The sequence below is a fragment of the Dendrobates tinctorius genome, unplaced genomic scaffold (genome assembly GCF_039654945.1).
Source record: "Dendrobates tinctorius isolate UK_male_01 unplaced genomic scaffold, ASM3965494v1 ptg000020l, whole genome shotgun sequence".
In the NCBI taxonomy this organism is placed as follows: domain Eukaryota; kingdom Metazoa; phylum Chordata; class Amphibia; order Anura; family Dendrobatidae; genus Dendrobates; species Dendrobates tinctorius.
This window is the reverse complement of record NW_027361688.1, coordinates 826,149-848,006: the sequence shown is the minus strand read 5'-3', so window position 1 is coordinate 848,006 and position 21,858 is coordinate 826,149. Positions and strand designations below refer to the sequence as shown.

The following is a 21,858-nucleotide window of genomic DNA, read 5'->3' as shown; positions in this document are numbered from 1 at the left end:
TCTTGCACATAGGGGCAGTATTATAGTAGTTATATTCTTGTACATAGGAGCAGTATTATCGTAGTTATATTCTTGTACATAGGAGCAGTATTATAATAGTTATATGTTTGTACATAGGGGGCAGTATTATCGTAGTTATATTCATGTACATAGGAGCAGTATTATACTAGTTACATTCTTGTATATAGGGGCAGTATTATAGTAGTTATATTCTTGTACATAGGGGCAGTATTGTAGTAGTTATATTCTTGTACATAGGGACAGTATTATAGCAGTTATATTCTTGTATATAGGGGAAGTATTATAGTAGTTATATTCTTGTACATAGGGACAGTATTATAGCAGTTATATTCTTGTATATAGGGGGCAGTATTATAGTAGTTATATTCTTGTACACAGGGGGAAGTATTATAGTAGTTATTTTCTTGTACATAGGGGCAGTATTATAGTAGTTATATTCTAGTACATAGGGGCAGTATTATAGTAGTTATATTCTTGTACATAGAGGCAGTATTATAATAGTTATATTCTTGTACATAGGGGCAGTATTATAGTAGTTATATTCTGGTCCATAGGAGCAGTATTATAGTAGTTATATTCTTGTACAAAGGAGCGGTATTATAGTAGTTATGTTCTTGTACATAGGAGCAGTATTATAGTAGTTATATTCTGGTCCATAGGAGCAGTATTATAGTAGTTATATTCTTGTACAAAGGAGCGGTATTATAGTAGTTATGTTCTTGTACATAGGAGCAGTATTATAGTAGTTATATTCTTGTACATAGGGGCAGTATTATAGTAGTCATATTCTTGTACAGAGGGGCAGTATTATAGTAGATATATTCTTGTACATAGGAACAGTATTATAGTAGTTATATTCTTGCACATAGGGGCAGTAATATAGTAGTTATATTCTTGTACATAGGGGGCAGCATTATAGTAGATATATTCTTGTACATAGGAACAGTATTATAGTAGTTATATTCTTGCACATAGGGGCAGTATTATAGTAGTTATATTCTTGTACATAGGAGCAGTATTATCGTAGTTATATTCTTGTACATAGGAGCAGTATTATAATAGTTATATGTTTGTACATAGGGGGCAGTATTATCGTAGTTATATTCATGTACATAGGAGCAGTATTATACTAGTTACATTCTTGTATATAGGGGCAGTATTATAGTAGTTATATTCTTGTACATAGGGGCAGTATTGTAGTAGTTATATTCTTGTACATAGGGACAGTATTATAGCAGTTATATTCTTGTATATAGGGGAAGTATTATAGTAGTTATATTCTTGTACATAGGGACAGTATTATAGCAGTTATATTCTTGTATATAGGGGGCAGTATTATAGTAGTTATATTCTTGTACACAGGGGGAAGTATTATAGTAGTTATTTTCTTGTACATAGGGGCAGTATTATAGTAGTTATATTCTAGTACATAGGGGCAGTATTATAGTAGTTATATTCTTGTACATAGAGGCAGTATTATAGTAGTTATATTCTTGTACATAGGGGCAGTATTATAGTAGTTATATTCTTGTACATAGGGGGCAGTATTATAGTAGTTATATTCTTGTACATAGGGGCAGTATTATAGTAGTTATATTCTTGTAGTTTCCAAGAGAAAAAGGTCGCACTCTGCGGGATAATGATGAATGTTTATTGACACTGAATTACATGTCACATCGGAGATGTGAAGGAGAGTGTGTCAAATGGCTGACTACGGCCGTTTCACGCTACTCGAGCGCTTCCACGGGTCCGTGACATGTAATTCAGTGTAATTCAGTGTCAATAAACATTCATCATTATCCCGCAGAGTGCGACCTTTTTCTCTTGGAAACTACAATCGTCTTGCTATGAGGTCAAGCACCCGGGAGTCCTGGACGTGAGCTCTCCGCCTGCTGCCAGCCACGGACCTTAGCACGGTAACAGCGGTGCCGTCCGCTTTCTTGCATTGACTTCATTAGCAGTTATATTCTTGTACATAGGGAGCAGTATTATAATAGTTATATTCTTGTATATAGGGAGCAGTATTATAGTAGTTATATTCTTGTATATAGGGAGCAGTATTATAGTAGTTATATTCTTGTACATAGGGGCAGTATTATAGTAGTTATATTCTTGTATATAGGGAGCAGTATTATAGTAGTTATATTCTTGTACATAGGGGAAGTATTATAGTAGTTATATTCTTGTATATAGGGAGCAGTATTATAGTAGTTATATTCTTGTACATAGGGGCAGTATTATAGTAGTTATATTCTTGTACATAGGGGCAGTTTTATAGTAGTTATATTCTTGTACATAGGAGCAGTATTATAGTAGTTATATTCTTGCACATAGGGAGCAGTATTATAGTAGTTATATTCTTGCACATAGGGAGCAGTATTATAGTAGTTATATTCTTGTACATAGGAGCAGTATTATAGTAGTTATATTCTTGTACATAGGGGCAGTATTATAGTAGTTATATTCTTGTACATAGGAGCAGTATTATAGTAGTTATATTCTTGCACATAGGGAGCAGTATTATAGTAGTTATATTCTTGCACATAGGGAGCAGTATTATAGTAGTTATATTCTTGTACATAGGGGCAGTATTATAGTAGTTATATTCTTGTACATAGGGGTAGTATTATAGTAGTTATATTCTTGTACATAGGGGCAGTATTATAGTAGTTATATTCTTGTATATAGGGGCAGTATTATAGTAGTTATATTCTTGTACATAGGGGGCAGTATTATAGTAGTTATATTCTTGTACATAGGGGCAGTATTATAGTAGTTATATTCTTGTAGATAGGGGCAGGATTATAGTAGTTATATCATTGTGCATAGTCCCGTTAAACATTCTCTTTGACTGCAGTTGCCCTTTAATAATTTTCAGGTCTCGGTCGCCCACGCACAATTTCCTCAAAGAAAAAAATTTTCACTAACCGCAGCAGAGCTGAGTCGTCTGATGCAGCAGAGTTCGGCGTATAATTCAGTGAAACATGATTATTGCAGTCAGAGATGGGGTGAAGTTTATATAAGTACAATATATGATATTTGTAGATGGATTTACTATCAGACAGAGATATAATAGACGTGTATCACAGGGAGCCGGTTCCTCCACACATCTAATCTTTGTCATCAATTCATCAGTTAGCCGTCGGGCTCATTATGTAAGGTTATTGTGATATAATGAATTCCAGATAATTAATATAATTAATGTGGAAAAGAATTCTTACTTTTCCATCGAAATTCTCAGGAAATAAAACAAATCATCACATTAATTATTCTAGACGGGAGAACAGGCTCTGGTGTATGCAGCGACAGACGGCCATTTTGCCCTTCTTCAACATTGATTTTTCCCTCTATACTTTCCAAGGGGTTGAACTTTTTTAATTTTTCTTTTGATAGAACTGTGTCAGGGCTTATTTTATACTTTTTTAAAAAAATTTTTCCTTTTGCTTTTCACCATATGGGATAAATATTAGATTTTATTATTTACGATACTTTACCAAACGTGTTATTTTTTTTATTTCATCTACATTTTGTAAAAAAAAGGGAATTTTTTTGCATGTTTTTTATTGTATTGTAAAATTGCCTCTTATGAAGCCCTGACACAGACAGAGATGGAGACCTTTAGTAGGCCCTGTAATAGCCAAGGAAATGCCATCAGCTCCCCGTTATCCTGTTGTGGGGGAAAAGGAGGATCAATCAGCACTGGAAAGGACAACTTTAATTTACAACTTCCTAAATGCCGCGGTCACGATTGACAAGAGCATCTAAGAGGTTAGACTCCTGAGATCAGAGCTAGAAGTTAGACTCAGAAGCCGGCTTTATAATACATGTACAACGGATGGAGAGTTGGTTCCCCAAGTGCTTGACCATGTTTCATGGGTGTTGCCGTTGGATTAGAGACAGAGAGGGACTAGGACTTTTGAGCCCTAACCTTGGAGAATGATGAGTCAGACTATACATTACACCGGGTTTTTGGACTTCAAAAATGGTGAAATGCTGGGTAATGGGTCAAGAAGTTGAAAGACCAGAGATGACTCTTGACTGTTGGTGCCCATAGACTTTAGATAACTCTCTTCCACACAGATCTCTCATGACTCTCCCCAATATACATGAACATTCTTCTCAGCTTTACCAACAGGTCTGTGCTTATCCAAAAAATAACAAGAAATTTGTCAATCATGGTCAAAAGGGAGAGGAGAGGAAAGGGATGAGACACCCCCATGACTCATCTTCTAGTTTCCACCTATGTGCTATAAATCCTCTACCAAGAGAATGTGAATAGGCTTGGATAAGCAAATAAAACTAAATCAGAAGGCATTTCTATTCTTTCCTTATAAAATTGTTCTGTGGAGGTCCTTCCCCCCAAAAAAACAAAAGCCATAAAAATGATAAAGGATAAAACATCTAGACAACGTTCTATACTTTTAGTGATATAGAATTGAGTCGTTATATCAATAAATAAGTATTATAAAGAAGCAACTACCACTGGTAAAGAAGTGTCCGCGGACCAACTCAAGGTGTAAAAATACTGCAGATCACCCAACGAATGGGCTAAACTCCAATTTGAAGGGCGAAAAGATCATCATTCTCGGCAGGCCATGTGTAAACAGAATTCATGTTGTCTTGAATCCTAACGGCTTATGTGCACTGAATGATCTATTACTGATCGTTCAGTACACATCTGAAATGTGGTCTGCCTGTGTAACCAGGCTAATAAACGATGGCCAACCATGTTGACTGTTGACTGTCGTTAAGTACTGCCACTTGGCCAGTTTAACAGTTTAATTGTAGATTCTAGGATATCTGTCAACCCCAGACTGAAGCAATCTGTCCTGTCTGGTTTCTCTTAAGGAACAAATACATATTAGGTAAAACTCATGGTTTCAACCATGACAAAAGGTTCGGTGGAAAGATTGGTAGATTGGCAAGGAGTCAAAACAATCAACGAACATTCGTAATTGTTCTAAACACCAGTTGGGCTTCTTTTTTGGAAGATGATCAGTAACGGCAGTTTCATTGGATGAAAAACATCCAATATTGGCTGTTGTTGACTGTGATGTGTTTGGGGTCATCGAACAACAACCATTCATAGACCCATTTTCATCATATGTTTACGGGAACTCTTCACTTTCTGATGCTGGATCAGATCAAAGATTGAGAGCTACCTGTCATCTCCTACATTAGAACCTAATATAGTAAAATGGAGATGAAAAAAAAATCCTTTTTTTTAAGCTTGCCATAAACATGAGGGAAAGCTTGCATCAAAGTTTTTGCCCCAGCTCAGCTGAATGTTAATATGATGTCGTTGGGCTGAAGGTAGACAGCAATTTCCAGATCACTTTGGCATGAAAACTAAAGGAACCAGACACTGATCTTCCCTGACACTGGAGTAGATGTGGCACCCCTGAGGCTCAGTCGCCACAGAGGTACTGCAGTTCCTCCTGAGGTGTGGTGCCCCACCATCCGGGTAAGTTGGAGGCTCCTGACCACGCTCCAACACCTGCATCCCACACAACACGGTAGTTCAGCAAAGCCACATTGCAGCTCCCTGCTTGGAGTGTAGCAGAGCACCTGTGGTGGCTCCCTGCTTGGAACACGAAATGTGCTGGGAGGCGGGTGGAGTTAGAATACACAAAAGAGCGGGGGGGTTTAGGATTAGAGGTCAGTCAGTCGGTCAGTCAGGCAGTGAGTGACTCAGAGAGGAGTGAGGAGAAAAGATCCCTGAGAGAGCGATGGAGGAAGGAGGTGCTGCAGCAGATCTCAGTGACCTGGGTCTGCTGGCACGAGAAAGGAAAGAAGAAGAAAGACATTGAACCGAAACCTGATCTTCCATAAGAAAGAAAGACTAGTATGGAACGTAGGAGTAAAAGGGAACAGAGGACGTGGGTTAGAGGAAGAACCCTGCCTAGAAGTTCTAAGCGCAAGGCCGGGGCCCGGTCCCCGAGGTTGTATGGACACTAATGGTTCTACAGCAGACACCGGTGGAGTAGTGGACTGTAAATGCACTACTCCCATCTAAGACTTGGAGGCACAACAGCAACATTGATAGTGAGCCGGGACTCAGGAGTAGAGAGTCCCCGAAGCAGGCTACAGCTGTCTGCCGTACAAGTAGAGTTCTTGGGAACATCTGTCAGGAGGCACCCCAGTGTAACTCAGTACTAGGAGTACCTCACACTTAAAGGCGCTATAGAGGAGACGTTCAGAAAGGCACATGTTGGCGGAGTGTTGGAAGGGAGCATTCCATCTTGCCTGGAGGTTGAGTCCCTGACCCGGAGGACACAGCACGGAGGCAGGCACCTGTGTGTACTACAGATTGTGAGTAAAGCTTTGGAACTACAGGCCCTGGTGTCTTCCATTCATTCTTGCGCCAACGCACCCAGCACCGCTACATCTGAGTACCAGCTTCTACACCGCTTGTGCCTCTCCTCTCCCCCCTACATCTACACTGCCCTGGGGCTACAGCTCCACCTGTGGGGAGCTTCACCATCTTGGCTGCAACACATCACCAGCCCCAGAGGATCTGCATGCAGAGTCGGCTCAACATCTCACTTGCCGAACACCACAGGTGGCGTCACGAACTATTCACTTACGTTCCATCATTTCCAATCTCCCCTTTTTACATTGGGCGCCCAGGGCCACGGACCGGGTCACCGCTGCTGTGACACATCCCACTGACACTGGCCCAGTACCGAGTACCCCACAGCCCTGGGAGGGCGACCCATAGAGCATGGATGAACCCCTACACACCAGTTGGTTGACCAGTCCCACCATAATTAACAGGTTCCTGTGGCTAGTATCTAATAAAATAAAACCTGAGATTTTCTTATCCAACGTTGAGTTGTAATAAAATCACATCAGGAAATTTTCACCAACAACGTTTGGACCTTCCATGGAGGCCTTTAGGTTCTGATCACATAAGCGTTTTTAAATCCATAGCTTTCTTCTATCAAAGGAGCCCAGCAACAAAATTAACAGGAGTGTCGGATACTTGACATGTTGTAAATCAATGACGGGCAATGGATCTCACGGACTTTAACGAGCTTCGTTGGAGATTTCTAACATTTTACAAGAAAAGCTATCCTGGAATGCAGCCTAAAGCCTCAGAAGCAGATGTAGAGACCTAACTGACCCAAACACACAGCACTTTTATGGGTACAGAGCGATGTGTGAGAATAGACTGTCATTGTTCTCGGCAGCTTTCTGGAAGAGAACCTGTCACTCGATTCTTGTTACTTTTCCTAGGAACTTTTGCTCCGGATTATTGGTCAATATAAATGCGGCCCAAGCCTATTAAACAGTGTAACTGTGTTTTTCTATAGATCTTCCAACCATAACGACATCACAATAAACTGAATCATTCAGTGATAAGTAACTCATTTGCTAGATTTTTTCCCCAAAGAAAATGGGTTTGTCAGATCTTTAAAACCAATTGAAAAATTCTCACATCATAGAAGTGATCTCCAGTTCAGGATCCTAATCAGGGACAGTTCATTTGGGTAATGGGTGAAGTCAGAGCTTCTCAAATTGTCTCATGTTCTCCTTCCTTTATTGCCAAATGGTCGATCCAAAAGTGAGTTAACCATGGTCCTTAAGATCTCCGACCCTACAAAATAGATCATGGTTGACCCTCATTCTCCAATCTGACCAAGCAAGATAATGAAAATGTTTGGGTTATGGTTATATTCATTCCCTACTCTTTTTGATTTACTTCCTATGCCATCCATGTTTTGAGACCATGTAGGTGGGAATATCAAAGAGGGCTTTGAATTTTTGCTGACTATGTGTATCGGGTGGCAGGGAGGAATAGCTACGGGCAAATAAGGCTTCAAGCCAACAGAGATCTAAGTAGTATTGCTACCTTCAGATAATACCACAAGTCCTCGTGGGCCTTTATAAACTTTGCCAGATCTCATACCACAAATAATTTTCACAGACAAACCAGTTTTTTTCAGTTTCATTAATCATTATTTCGCTGACATAATGGAGCTATAAATCTATCGCGTAAATTTCATGACACATAAAAAAATCCTAAAGAGCCCAATTATAAAAGGAAGTTGAGTTTTTTTTCAAGTTTCAAAGAATCATGACTAATTCAAGACACAATAATAAAATAAAACCCTAGATTTTCTTATCCACCGTTGAGTTTGAATAAAATCACATCAGGAAATATTCACGAACAATGTTTGGACCTTCCATGGAGGTTCACCACCACTGGGCTTTTCTATCTGAGCTACGTGAAAGGGAATCCTTGAGTCTCATTAGTTGATGCGTTTAGGGGCAATATTAGCTTTATCAAGGAGAACAAACTGCTGAATATAGTTTTAGACATGGTGGACTATTGATTGGATCAGTTATGAACAGGGGAAAAATATATCATTGAAGGAACATGCCCCCCGGAACGGCCTCCGATAGAACAGGTTCTTCTGTGTAAACCTTGGAATAAGTTATTTTCTCATTTCAGCCTGCATGGGCCATAATAGAATAAATAATTATTTTTGGGCTTGGGCACTTGGTGTCCACCTAACCAAATTGTGTTATGGATCTACTTTATGGGTCCTACAATCATTGCCAGAATATATGCTCACAGAAGGCTCTCTTTGTCCTCCAGTGGCCAAGTCCAGCCTCTGGTAGCAATCATAATTTGTCGACCTGTTATAGAGCCATTCCATTAAGGTACAAACACTCTGATTTGGAGAGAATGGATTTGCCCTGGAGGACTCATCGTAATGCTTAATTTCTTCTGTGGTGGTGCTAACAGATTCCATCACAGAGATGGTTAAAAGTGGACATGCTCTTTAATTTCTATAGCCTTGGTGTCAGGGAGAGAACTTTGGATGGTGGGGACATCCTTGGGCTATGCGAGAAAGGGTATGGTGAAATGTTAATGAGCTGATTGTGATTGCTCACCAAGGTCACGGTGGACATTGCTGATGTAAGTATAGTCCCATTATCTGTATGAAGAGCTTTATATGGGTATGTGTGTGCACCCAGATAAGGCTTGTTCTACTAATAGATCTTCAGTCACGGGTTACTTTAATAAGTTCTTCAATATCTCAACCAATCTTATGTTTGCTCATCGTCTGGAGATTCATGACATGGTCTGTAAATATTATCCTGTGCTTGTGAGTCTGTTTGCTTGCCCTAATGTTCCAACTACAGTTGGTCTACGTGACACATAAACATTGTTTTGGGGTATTTAATAAGGACAATGGGAACCAGGGGATATCAATGTGACTTGTTTTTCTTACAGCAAAAAACATTTGATACCCAAATCAATGCACAAACTGCTCAGGTTTGTGGAGATGTAGCGTCAAGATACTTTATCCAAGGGGTCAAATAGTTCTACCTAATTTCATCTCCATCGTCCAAACCAAAAATGCACTTGTCTTAGAGACACTCTGTGGCTAAAGCGGGCTTTACACATAGCGATATCGCTAAAGCGTCACCGATTTTGTGACGCAGCAGCGATATCGCTAGCAATATCGCTACATGTGATACTTACCTCCGACCGGCTCCCCTGCAGGTTATTGCTGATCGCGCGAGATCGTCCACGTCCATTTCTCGTCGTCGGCTTCCTGCTGGCGCCGACCAGCGAGCTATGGACGCGGGTGGAAGATGGCGGTCATCGCTTCATCTGAAAGGTAAGTACGACCGTCGAGCATTGTTACATCGCTGGTGAGATCTGCCTGTGTGGCAGCTCACTAGCGACCATTTAGCGACACACCAGCGATCCTGACCGGGTCGTATCGTCGTCGGGATCGCTGGTGCATCGCTAAATGTAACAGGGCCTTAACACTCTTGTGCCTGTATAACTTAGATAGCTTTCGACCACAATCTCCTTACTCTCCATACATGGGGAGAGTGGGGTTAGTGGTGTTGGCTTAACTCCTGTGAGAAGAAAATGGATTTTTATTGAAATTCGTCATACCCAATCCTTATTTTCAGGATCTGAGAGTGAGAGTGATAAAGCCCTTATGTATATTAAAAGGTCAGTCGGTCCTACAGAAATAGGCAGGTTCAGAACATGGGGTGTACTGTGTGACTACCATTCTGTGTTCTGTGAGGGCAGTGCATGATTCCTCTTTGGTGTTTTTTTTAAATCCTGAGCCTCACCTTCTTGGGCTTTGTACTAGACTTTACATCACTTTATCGTTTACAGATTTTGCGGGAGCTATAAACTGCTAAGCAAATGGAGCCTCCAACTATCAGACCAGACATTTATGGCATACGCTGACCACTAAGCGTGTTTTTGAAGTTTCCCCGTCAACATACCCATTCCCCTCCAATATCTTTCATTCCCAGTCCAAGGAACAAACCTTCTAGAAGTTTCTTGAAGGTCTACGGAAGATTCAACAGTACACAGAAGACTTGCCAACTGTTTCAGGAATTCTCCCCTTTTTCCGGGACCCTCCAGGATGTTCTGGGGGGAGTTGATAGCTATAAAATACAGTTGATGTACTACAAATGTCAAAGGTAAGAGTTGTTTTACCCGCAAAAATTTCTGCCTATAGAAATGATTGATGTTACATGTTCCTCAGCGTTCTTTTAGAGGCCATTTTACATAGTTCAATCCAATCTATACGAATGAGTCCATTCCCAGTTAGTTCATGTACTGTTGCCAGCACACCACCCGTTTACACAAGCAACCTTATTTTTCGGGCCACATGTGGTTAGCTGATGAACAAGGTTTGCTTGCTTTTTGTCTGATTGTTGTCATGTTTACACAGCCAAATGCATGGGAAAGTGAGTTTGACTAATTATTGACCCTCGTAAAAGGACTTTGACGACATCTCTGTAAGTTTCATTACAGCCTTCAGGACATTTACCAGTTTACAAGTTTTTTCCATGCCACCGTTTTTGTGATTATCAGATCAGCTGTCTTGCCTACAGGCCGTCAGTCCATAAAACGGGAAAAACATCTGTAATTTTGGTCACCTTAAGATCCGCTAAATTTACTGAAAATTTGATGTGTATAGGGTCCTCCTGACTCTCCAGACCAGAAGGGTAAGGCATGAGGAATTTCCGATGGCCAACAGTACTCTTCTCTGGGTGATAACCCACCACCAGAGGAACCTGGCAGTAACGCTATCATCGAGAACACAGAAGAGGAGTCAAGTATTCCTGTGCATGGGGTTGTCCGAATACATAGATGTCAGACGATCAACTATCTAATGCAGACTTTTCTCCACACCACTTTTTTTGTATTTACCAGTGCATACATTTGGCCTGGTGGCCTTCAGAAGAGAAAGGGGACATTAAACCCATAATTCTGATCACAATATGTCTACAGGAACTTATCAAGGGCCAGATAAAGTCTACAAAGAAAGTCTTAGTCTCCTTTGGATAAGTAGAGTCTAATAGATAGGTTCTCTTCTGAATTAGTGGAAAAGGTCCCAAAAAACAGAAGTGCTCCATAACAAAGGCCCCCTCTAATCCCTTCAGGGCCAAACCCTTCTGAACAAACAATCCAAAGTTCTTGATCATTGGGTGGGCTGCACCCTGAGGGACAGATCCCGGCACCATCATGGGTTTATGTCTTGCTCCCTAACCCTTCACATTGCATGTGGCCAAGATACCAGACGTAAATATTGCTGTATCTTACGCTTCAAGGAGTTTCAGTGACCCCTTGCTGGGAAAATCTGGGTCACGTCAGCGGCATCCTCACATGAATCCTCAGAAGTTCCTTTGTGTCAGAAGTGAACTTGACGATTGTTACTATAAACGGGTTTACTGAGGCGGCAGATTCTTTTCTCGTCAACTATAATTTTCTTTTTTTTATAATGTTTTATTATTACTAACAGAAGATTTATTGTTCTTTATAGTCACTGGTAAGGGATCCCCCAGGCTCCCTTCTTGAGAAGTGAATTTCCAACCCATTGTGCCAAGTTCCAACACAAACGTTTCGCGACCGAGTAAAGATTTCTTTAGGCAATAAGTTACTTCTTGTAACTAGAACCGCTGGAAACTGTGGTACTGGAAATTAGGCAGACCCCAATCAATCACCTGACCTCTGCAGAGAATCACTGACCTCAATCAAATGCAGCTGGGATCAGAGATTGGCTGTAGTAGTCAGTCCACTGATGGACAGGACGTCAATGAATCCGGTGAGAACAGGATAATGGAAATGGATACAAGGGTGAAATATGGCCGTCTTAATTTTAGAACATTCCTTCCCTTTGGTTTATTTTGACCTCCACCCCAACTCTCTAAATGATAAAATGCTAGCTTCCTGTGGCCACCACCAGAGGGAGCTGCATACTATGTTATCATTGAATTCTATGTCTAAACTCTATGCAGGGAGCTCCCTCTAGTGGTGGCTACAGACAAGATCTTATTATGTATCTCTGTAAACAGGGAGCTCCCCCTGGTGGTAACTGTAGACAGGATCTTATCATGTATCTCTGTATACAGGGAGCTCCCCCTAGTGGTAACTGCAGACAGAATCTTATCATGTATCTCTGTATACAGGGAGCTCCCCCTATTGGTAACTGCAGACAGGGTCTTATCATGTATCTCTGTATACAGGGAGCTCCCCCTAGTGGTGACTGCATACAGGATCTTATTGTCAGGAACACCGCACTGAACTTGCTCACTTAGCCAGTGCGCTTGTCCTTAGTAAAGCGAACTGTGCTCAATGATACCTGTGGAGCGGGCAGCAGCCGAGTAGATGCGTACTTCAGAACAGCAGGACCTGAAGCACGTGACTGCTGGGGGTGTGGCCTAAGCTCCAGAGTTCTAGGAGCTGCAAGAGAACTCCTAGCAGGGTAACAGCGAGACAAAGTTACCAAGGGGCATAGACAGGGAGGATAGTCAGGACGTAGCCAATGAGTCATACACAAAGATAGCCGCAAGGTACAAGAGGGGCGAGCAGAGAGTAGTCAGATCACAGGCAATGAGTCATACACAGAGAGGGTAGCGCAGTACCGAATCAACAGGCAAACTCACAACGGGGAACAGAACTGGGTCAGAACCATTTAAACAAGCTATAACAAGGAACAGGTACACAGAGGTCACCACACTCGGCCAAAGGCAAAAGTATAACTGACAGGGATTGGAGCTTCCCAGTGGTTTAAGAAGCTCTCCCAGAACCAAAAAGAGGCCACAATCATCAACCCGAGGTGTGCAGGTCAAAACCTGCACTGAGCTCCGGACATTAACCCCTGACGTGCAGCTCAAAAACCTGCACTGGGATCATGACACTTATTATGTATCTCTGTATACAGGGAGCTCCCCCTAGTGGTGACTGCAGATAGGATCTTATCATGTATCACTGTATACAGGGAGCTCCCCCTAGTGGTGGCCGCAGCCAGGATCTTATCATGTATCTCTGTATACAGGGAGCTCCCCCTAGTGGTGGCCGCAGCCAGGATCTTATCATGTATCTCTGTATACAGGGAGCTCCCCCTAGTGGTGGCCACAGACAGGATCTTATCATGTATCTCTGTATACAGGGGGCTCCCCCTAGTGGTGACTGCAGATAGGATCTTATCATGTATCTCTGTATACAGGGAGCTCCCCCTAGTGGTGGCCGCAGCCAGGATCTTATCATGTATCTCTGTATACAGGGAGCTCCCCCTAGTGGTGGCCACAGACAGGATCTTATCATGTATCTCTGTATACAGGGAGCTCCCCCTAGTGGTGGCTACAGATAGGATCTTATCATGTATCTCTGTATACAGGGGGCTCCCCCTAGTGGTGGTTGCATCATACATTATGACTCTTCTGCTGACCCCCGCTCAATATTGACTACACATAAATAGATATACAATTCTAATACCATCCTCATCAGTGTGAGATACTCAGTGACTACTCAGCTTGGTGGACGCGGACGCCTCCTGGGTGTGTCACCGTCATTTACACTGAAGCTGAACGTGGAGTTGAAAGCATGGTGTAATTCCCGAGGAGTCATGTGACGGTAATAATATATGAGCGCGCGTCGAGGAATGTATCATTCAGAGAATAAATCTGCATCGTACATTGCTGAGGGCCATGATGCTAAAGGAAGGACTTGTCTGGTCAGGCTGGTAACTATACCACCGCACAAACAAAGGGGAAGAGGAAAGAGAAAAGAATGGGTGTAGACGCACACAAGCGGGCGCTATTTTTCTACGGCTCCAATGAGATTGAAACTTAAAAAAAAAAGTTTTGATTTAAAAAAAAATAAAATCGACTTCCGTTTGAGGTACGGAGCTCTTACGCAGAATCCTGCGTCTCCACAGTGACAATCAGCGAGTCCTGTGTCTGGTCTGATTCTGCTGTTATGAGTTACAAGGTTGGTCTTAGGCCTCTTTCACACATCAGTTTTTTGCCTTCAGGCGCGATCCGGCTTTTTTTTGTAAAACCGGATCCGGCAAAATGCAATGCCGGATCCAGTTTTTCCCCATTGACTTGCATTAGCGCCGGATCGCGCCGGATGGCATTGCGTTTCATCCGTTTTTTTGCCGGATCCGGCTACTTGTCTCATTCCGGCGTCTGGAAAAAACGGCTACTGTAACGTTTTTTGTCTCCGGCGAAAAAGCCGGAAGCGCCGGATCCGGCGCTTCCAGCTTTTTGCTACAATGAAAGTCTATGGGCGCCGGAATGCGCCGGATCCAGAAAAAGACGGATCCAGCCACCGTATCCGTTTTTTTAAGTCTGCACATGCTCAGATCCAATTGGCCAGCCCCCAGGAAACAGATATAACCTGCTAGACGGATCCAGCAAAAAAACGGATCCGTTTCTACAGTTCTCCAAAATTTATGCCGGATCCGTTTTTTCTAAAAATAGCCGGATCCTGCCTGACAGCAAAAAACTGATGTGTGAATGTAGCCTTAAAGGGGTGTTCCCACCTATAGGGTATGCCATAACCGTCTGACAAGTAGGGGGCGCTGTCTGGCAGAAATGACCAATTTCTTGGGCTCTCGTTCAAACGATCGTAGAGCTGCTAGCACGGCCACATCTCCATTTCTGACCACCTGTGCTGAGACCACAGTGGTCCTAGGGGGTGGGACCAAGATGTATGGCACATTAATGTCATGTCCTACCCAACCTGTGCTCAGGAGGGCGCCACTGTTGTTAGACTGCGGTCTGTGTATAGCTGATGTTCTATCACTGTTTGGCGGTATTATTTGAGTACTGTTTGGTGACATTTTCTTGCTGTAGAAGCACTGTATGGTATGTCTCGTGCATGGCGGCAGTAGAGGTGCTGTATGGTCATGATATTTCAGCACTATTTGACACTTCTACATAGACACTATGCCGTATATTGTTTTTGCAAGATATGAGGGCAGTAGAAGCACAATATGGCGGATTTATTCGAGTACTGTTTGGTGGTATCTTCTAGGCATTATTTGGCATTGCTACATAGGCACTGTGCAGTAGAATATTTTTCAGTGTATGGCCATAGCAGAAACACTGTATGGCGGTATTATTTGAGCACCATTTGATGGTATTTACTAAGCGTTGTTTGGCACTGCTATATAGGCACTGTAGAGTATATTATTTTTACAATGTATGGCGGTATTATTTCAGGACTGTTTGGTGGGATTTCTTTAGACGCTCATACATAAGCACCATGTTGTATAATATTTTTGCAGCGTATGGCGGTATGATTTCAGCACTGTTTGCTGCTATTTTTTTAGGCTTTGTGTGACAATGCAAAAATAATATCCTGCACAGTATTTTGGTAGCAGATGCGCTGTATGGCAGTATTATTTAGGCAGCTGTATAGGAGTATCATTTGGTGACCCTATGGCGGTATTATTTAGTATTTTAGTTATTTGTTTAAATTCGGTGTGAACAAAGGGAGAAACACGCAGGGTAAGGACAGCCTTCTTTACGGTCGCCCACCACTTTCGACCCAGGATGGGGTCCTAAAAAAAAAAGCAACCACTGCTAGTGACAATAAATAATGTGACCCAATCTGAACAAAGCAAAGCTGCAGTGTAAAACATGGAACAACAACCTGTTTTTAGCGATTAATCTTCCAGCCTGAACCAGACGTGATCCCGGACTCGGCGATGATTCTGCGGAGTCCGACGATGGAAGGCGCGGGATCTCTGCCGATTTCAGCATTTCTCTCATTCTATAGGAATGTGCTGGCAGTGAGGGCCACAATCCAAAATATGAGTCACTGCCCACCATAAGACCAGCACAAGCCTCTGCTGAAACCCTCTGTGCTGCTGTAGACTGTGCTCTGTCTGCATCACCTTCCCACATCATCACGTCATGATACGCCCTTGTCTCAGGCACCCCTGTCCTCACTACCATCAGATTACTCCGCTCCTGAAATACTCTGTGCTGCTGGAAATCCTATTTTTCTGGTGTTGTGATCTCCATCCCCCTACTCTCGTCTTGTCACACAAGGCCATGTCCTCCATAATATTCCTGGACCTCCTAAGACTAGCACGCCGGTCTCCTGAAATCCTCTGTGCTGCTGTAGACCACACTATAACCCTGAACTTCTCCATCTTCCTCCTCATATGTTGTGTCCCTGTCTTCCCCGAAATCGCTGCTCCCCTGAAACACTCTGTGCTGCTGTGTATCCATTCACTCATGATCTATATACCCTGACCAGTCACCCCAGTATAAAATGTGACAGAAACCAGTGACACCACCCACTTGCCATACTGTGAACATTAAAGCCCCTTGTTCCAGAGCGAGGACCCCATAGTGGCCAGATGGAATTATTTATGGTGGAGACCCCTCAGGACATCTTATGTACCCCGGTATGATGCATTAGGCACTGTGCGATGGTGGCGCAGGGCCGAAAGGTCATGGGGAAGAATGCAGGACCGGTCTGTGGAATGTGCAGCCCCCTGAAGCCCCCTTATCTTTTTCCAAAGAGGATTAAAAAAAAAAAAATTGAGGCCACCAGGATTATCACCCAGCTTTCTGCACGCCCCGAGCGTCCACAAGATCCACCTGCTTTAATATTCTGTGTGCCGCTTATTACTGGTTGTTACTGATTATTATACGTTTACTAGATTTTATACGTTGAGCCGGAAGCTATAAATGCCGCGATGTAAAGAGACGGAGGCGGAAATTCACAGGAGTCACTCACACCCACCACTCACCTAATGGACGGGTAATCCCTAAAATAGGTCCCAGCGCTAATTACGGCTAACGCTTTAAGGAAATGTCTAACAGGGGACCTGCCACTTAACATAAATATAAGATTTTCTTTTTTACCTGGTGTGAATGCCGCTGTTCTCCTGAATCCGGCGATGTTTTTCTCATGTTCCTGCGCCATTCCGTTCCTGAGATATGGCCCTTTCTTCACCCCTGGATGTAAATACAGCCTTGCTAGCCAATGGGGTGTGGTTCTTAAAAACACGCCCACAAAAAAGTGCTCAGGATCACTCCCACTTAGTAAAAAGACTTGATTTATGCTCAGGGAATAATGAGCCATATCTCCGGAATGGAGAGGCGCAGAAACAAAAGAAAAACTAACCCGGATTCAGGAGAACAGCAGCATTTAAACCTGGTAAAAAAATGTACATATTTATGCCAAGTGATAGATTCCCTTTAAGAACATCTAACATTCTGAGCCGATTAGTTTTCCTGGTCGATCTTAGGATCCTACACCAATCAGTTCCATAGGTACATAACATGTAGCGAGCTCCCCCTAGTGGTGACCGTAGGAAGCAAAAAATTTACCATATCAGTGGTCACATTGCAATGACAGGCCAGATGGTCCTACACACAACACCACAATCTGTGAATAAACCATTAAATTACAGCAGAGTTGCAATAACATACACAATCTGAGGATGGGGTGGCGCTGTTTTTGAACAGCAAACTTTTTTTTTTCAAATTATGGACATCCCCTTTAAGAATTAGTAAGTAGTTGCCAAGCCTACAGGGAACCTTGGGGTGATATTGATAAAATGTATACATTACGATTTAAAGTAAAAGTGTGAACGCCCATCACGTCAGGAAACAATCTATATGCCGATGGCTAACTGGAAACCATCAACAAGTTGCTGCAGACAAATCGGCCATTCTTATTGTGCGTGCCTAGTTTGGACTTTGAAGGCACCATGATCTTCTAATGTCAATATCTTCTGGGCCCGATAGTCTCTCGAGAATTTATACTCAGTGGTAAGCTCAATAAAAAGCAGCGTAGCCTACTTGCTGATGGTTTCCAGATATCAACCATACTATTTTTTTTTTTTACACCACAGAGAATTAAGCAGAAAAATGTGTAAAGACAAAGATGTCACACTTCACATTTGATGACTATAGATCCAGGCAACCATATTTTTTCACTTTTTTTTAACCATTTTCATCCTTCACCCCAGATAAGCTGGTGGCTTCTTCGATCTTGATAGGCCAGGTCTCCATAGCTAAATACAGTATTTTAACTCCAGCTCTGATAAGTCATGGACCTCTTAACATGTTACTTTTGTGACGCCTGATGATAGCAGAAGACTGGCATTGAGGTGAAACACTGAAGACTTCCAAAATTGGAGACTTCGAAATCTATGCGAACTCAGATTCAGGATGGAAATTTTGCTTGTTTTTTTTTAGATAAAAACCATAAATTGGTTCAAAAGGAACAGAAGTTCTAGGACGGATTATACTGATTCTGGCATCGGCCCAAAAACTGCAGCAAAACAACATTTGTGTTTCCAAACTTAAAGAGAAAAACTAGCCTAAACAAGTACTCTACGTTGTAGGTGGAAACTGCTAGATTGGGGATAGTCCCAGACACTAGATATCCAACAATTCCCCTGATTCTTGAGGACTTGTGTCCCTAGTTCCCCTGTCGTTCTCAAGGACTTGCTTCCCCAATTTTCCCCTGGTTCTTGAGGACTTTTATCCCTGGCTCTTTCCTGGTACTTGAGCACTTGTCTCCCTGGTTTTCGAGTACTTGTGTCCCTAGTTTTCCCCTAGTTCTCAAGGACTTGTGTCCCTAGTTATGTCCTTGTTCTCAAGGACTTATCTCTTTAGTTCCCTCCTGGTTCTCAATACTTGTGTCTGCAGCTTTTCCCTGATTTTTCAGGAGTTGTATCCCTAGTTCTGCCCTGGTTCTCGACAACCTGTTCCCCTAGTTCTCTCATGGTTATGGAGGACTTGTGTCACTACTAGTTCTCCCCTGGCTTTTGAGGACTTTTTGTTCCTAGTTCTCCCCTGGTTCTAGAGGACTTGTGTCCTTAGTTCTCAACAGGTTCTTAAGGACTCGTACCTTCAATTTTCCCTTAGTTATCGAGGACTCATGTTCCCTGTCTTCCCCTGGTTCTTGAGGACTTGTGTCCCTAGTTCCCCTGTGATTCTCAAGGACTTGTATCCCCAGTTTTCCCTTGGTTCTTGACTTTTATTTCTGGCACTTTCCTGGTGCTTGAGCACTTGTCTCCCTGGTTCCCTCCTGGTTCTCGAGGACTTGTGTTCCCAGTTTTCCGTGGTTCTCAAGGACATAAGTCCTTGAGAACCAGGAAAGAACTAGGGACACATCTCCTTAGTTTGCTCCTGGTTCTCAATACTTGTGTCCCCAGCTTTTCCCTGATTTTTCAGGAGTTGTATCCTTAATTATTCCCTGGTTCTCGACGACCTGTGTCCCTAGTTCTCTCATGGTTATTGAGAACTTGTGTCCCTAGTTCTCCCCTAGCTTTTGAGGACTTGTGTCCTTAGTTCTCCCCTGGTTCTAGGGGACTTTAGTCATTACTTCTAAAGGACTTGTGCCTTCAGTTTACCCTTGGTTATTGAGAACTTCTGTCCCTTGTTCTCTCCTGTCTTTTCAGGACTTGTGTCCCTAGTTCTCCCCTGGTCCTCGAGGACTTGTGTCATCAGTTCTCTACTGGTTCTTAAGGACTCGTGTCCCCAGCTTTCCCCTGGTTTTCAAGGATATGTCCCCAATTTTCCCTGGTTCTCGAGGACTTATGTGCCCAGTTAATTCTCACGGAATTGTGTCCCTAGTTCTCCACTGGTTCTAGAGGAATCATGTCTTCAGTTTTCCCCTGGTTGTTAAAGACTAAATGTCTCCAATTTTCACCTGGTTCTCAAGGACTTGCATCCCCATTTCTCCACTGGTTCTCGAGGACATGTGTCCGTAGTTCTTTCCTGGCTCTCAATGACTTGTGTCACCAGATTTCCCCTGGTTTTTGAGGACTCGTCTTCCTTTTTCCACTGATTCCTCCCTGGCTTCAAGATCTAGGTCCCCTACCGATCAACAAAACGGAGCACTTGAGCAGGTCGCGCATGCTCCTCATGCTCTATTCATGACCCCTGTTAATTGCAAAAATGGAAGACTTGCATCTCCAATTTGCTCTCGATTCTTCTCTGGCCACAAGACTGTGACCACCGCTAGGACCCCCACTGATCACCAAAACAGGGCTAAGAGGTTATGATAGAGCAGAGATCGTGCACACTCCTGGAGCTCTATTCATATCTATAACACTGAAGATATCCGAAGAAATCCAAGCAAAATGCTGAACTCAGTTCCTACTGACCATGAGTTTGTAGCCTGGGGAGAAATCAAGACACAAGTCTTCCATTCTGGAGATCATTGGGGGCCCCTACGGTGAGAGAGGTCTTGCAGCCATGGGAGGACCAAGCAAAACAGTGACATAAGTCCTCCTTTCTGGCAATCGATGGTGGTCCCAGTGGTGACCACGATCTTGCAGATAGGGGGAGAACTACGGACACAAGTCCTCAGTGAAGTCAATCGTTGGGACGCAATTTTTTAGCCAAAAAGAACCATGAAAAAATGTCAACAAAAGTCATTGTTTTTCTCTTGATTGGTGGGGGTCACAGCGGTGTCTGTTATCTTGCAACCCGGGGAGAACCAGAGTGAACTTGGGACACAAGTCCTCTGTTCTGGCAAAGAGTGGGGGTCCACACCCATGTAACAGCTATCACCTACGCACTGGAATACCCCTTTAAAATGGCCAAACACATAAGGTGTAACTTAGGAAGTGACTCAATGCCAATTCTGTGGCTTTCTCTGCCTCCACCTGACTTCATTGCATTACCTTTCGTTACCGTCTCTTTTCCTCCAGCTTTCGCACCTTATATGGGTGGCTCTACCCTGGCACAGGTGGGAAAAAACAATAGCAATAGTGCCGACGGCGGTTAACTCACCGTTAGCCAGACTCTTCTTGGTGGTCTTCCTTGCCATGGTGAGCTGGACCTGGTGCTGGATCCTCATGGCTTTCTCCAGGTCTTGGCGACTGATTGACAGCTTCTCCTCGGACGGTAGAGCCAAGGTGGACGTATCCAGGTCCATGAAGTGTTCATTGCTCAGGACGGTTCGTATGTACCCCTGGTCCGCACTGGGGGAGGCGAGGACGGCCATTGTGGATCTGTAGGTTCTGGATCCCTCCTCTGGAAAGCTACGATGGACACCTGTGAACACAAGGCACAGTGCACACTACTTCCCAGAATCTGACACCAGTGCAGCACACAGCTCCCAGTACAGGCTCCCAGTACAGGCTCCCAGTACAGACTCCCAGTGCCCACCTCCACACAGGCAGCTTCCTCACTTAGTTACTGACATGACACCTCCCACCTTGTATCCCAGCCTGGGATTCCTCAGATAGCAGAGGGGCGGTTTAGTGTCCCTCAGGTTCAGGGTTGGGCTCTGTGCAGGCTGTACAGGAGGTGCACAGACCCTCAGGATCAGGGAGGGGTGGGGTGCGGCTCTGCTGTGCGGATCACATAACACATTGTACAGGCTTGGAGCAGCTCCAGCACAATGCATGCTCCTGTGCACAGTGTGGCGGTATAATTTTACAAGGCAAAATAAAGCATCACAAATGAATATGGTCTTTATCTGCACATAGAAATAAAAGAATAATGTGCACGGGAGTATACGCCTACAAATTACCTACAAGCCCCTAATAATAGAGCACCCCACTAGTG

General features: G+C 43.2%; 1 protein-coding gene across 1 annotated transcript in view; it reads right to left on the bottom strand.

Annotated features, from left to right (window-relative positions):
• The window catches only part of PKP2 (plakophilin 2), a 64,419-nt gene extending 42,948 nt beyond the window's left edge, over positions 1–21,471 (bottom strand). The window contains exon 1 of the mRNA XM_073567377.1: positions 21,079–21,471. Within this exon, the coding sequence (XP_073423478.1) occupies positions 21,079–21,292 (214 nt within the window). The 5' untranslated portion in view covers positions 21,293–21,471. The remainder of the gene's footprint in view (positions 1–21,078) is intronic.
• Positions 21,472–21,858: the final 387 nt, after the last annotated feature.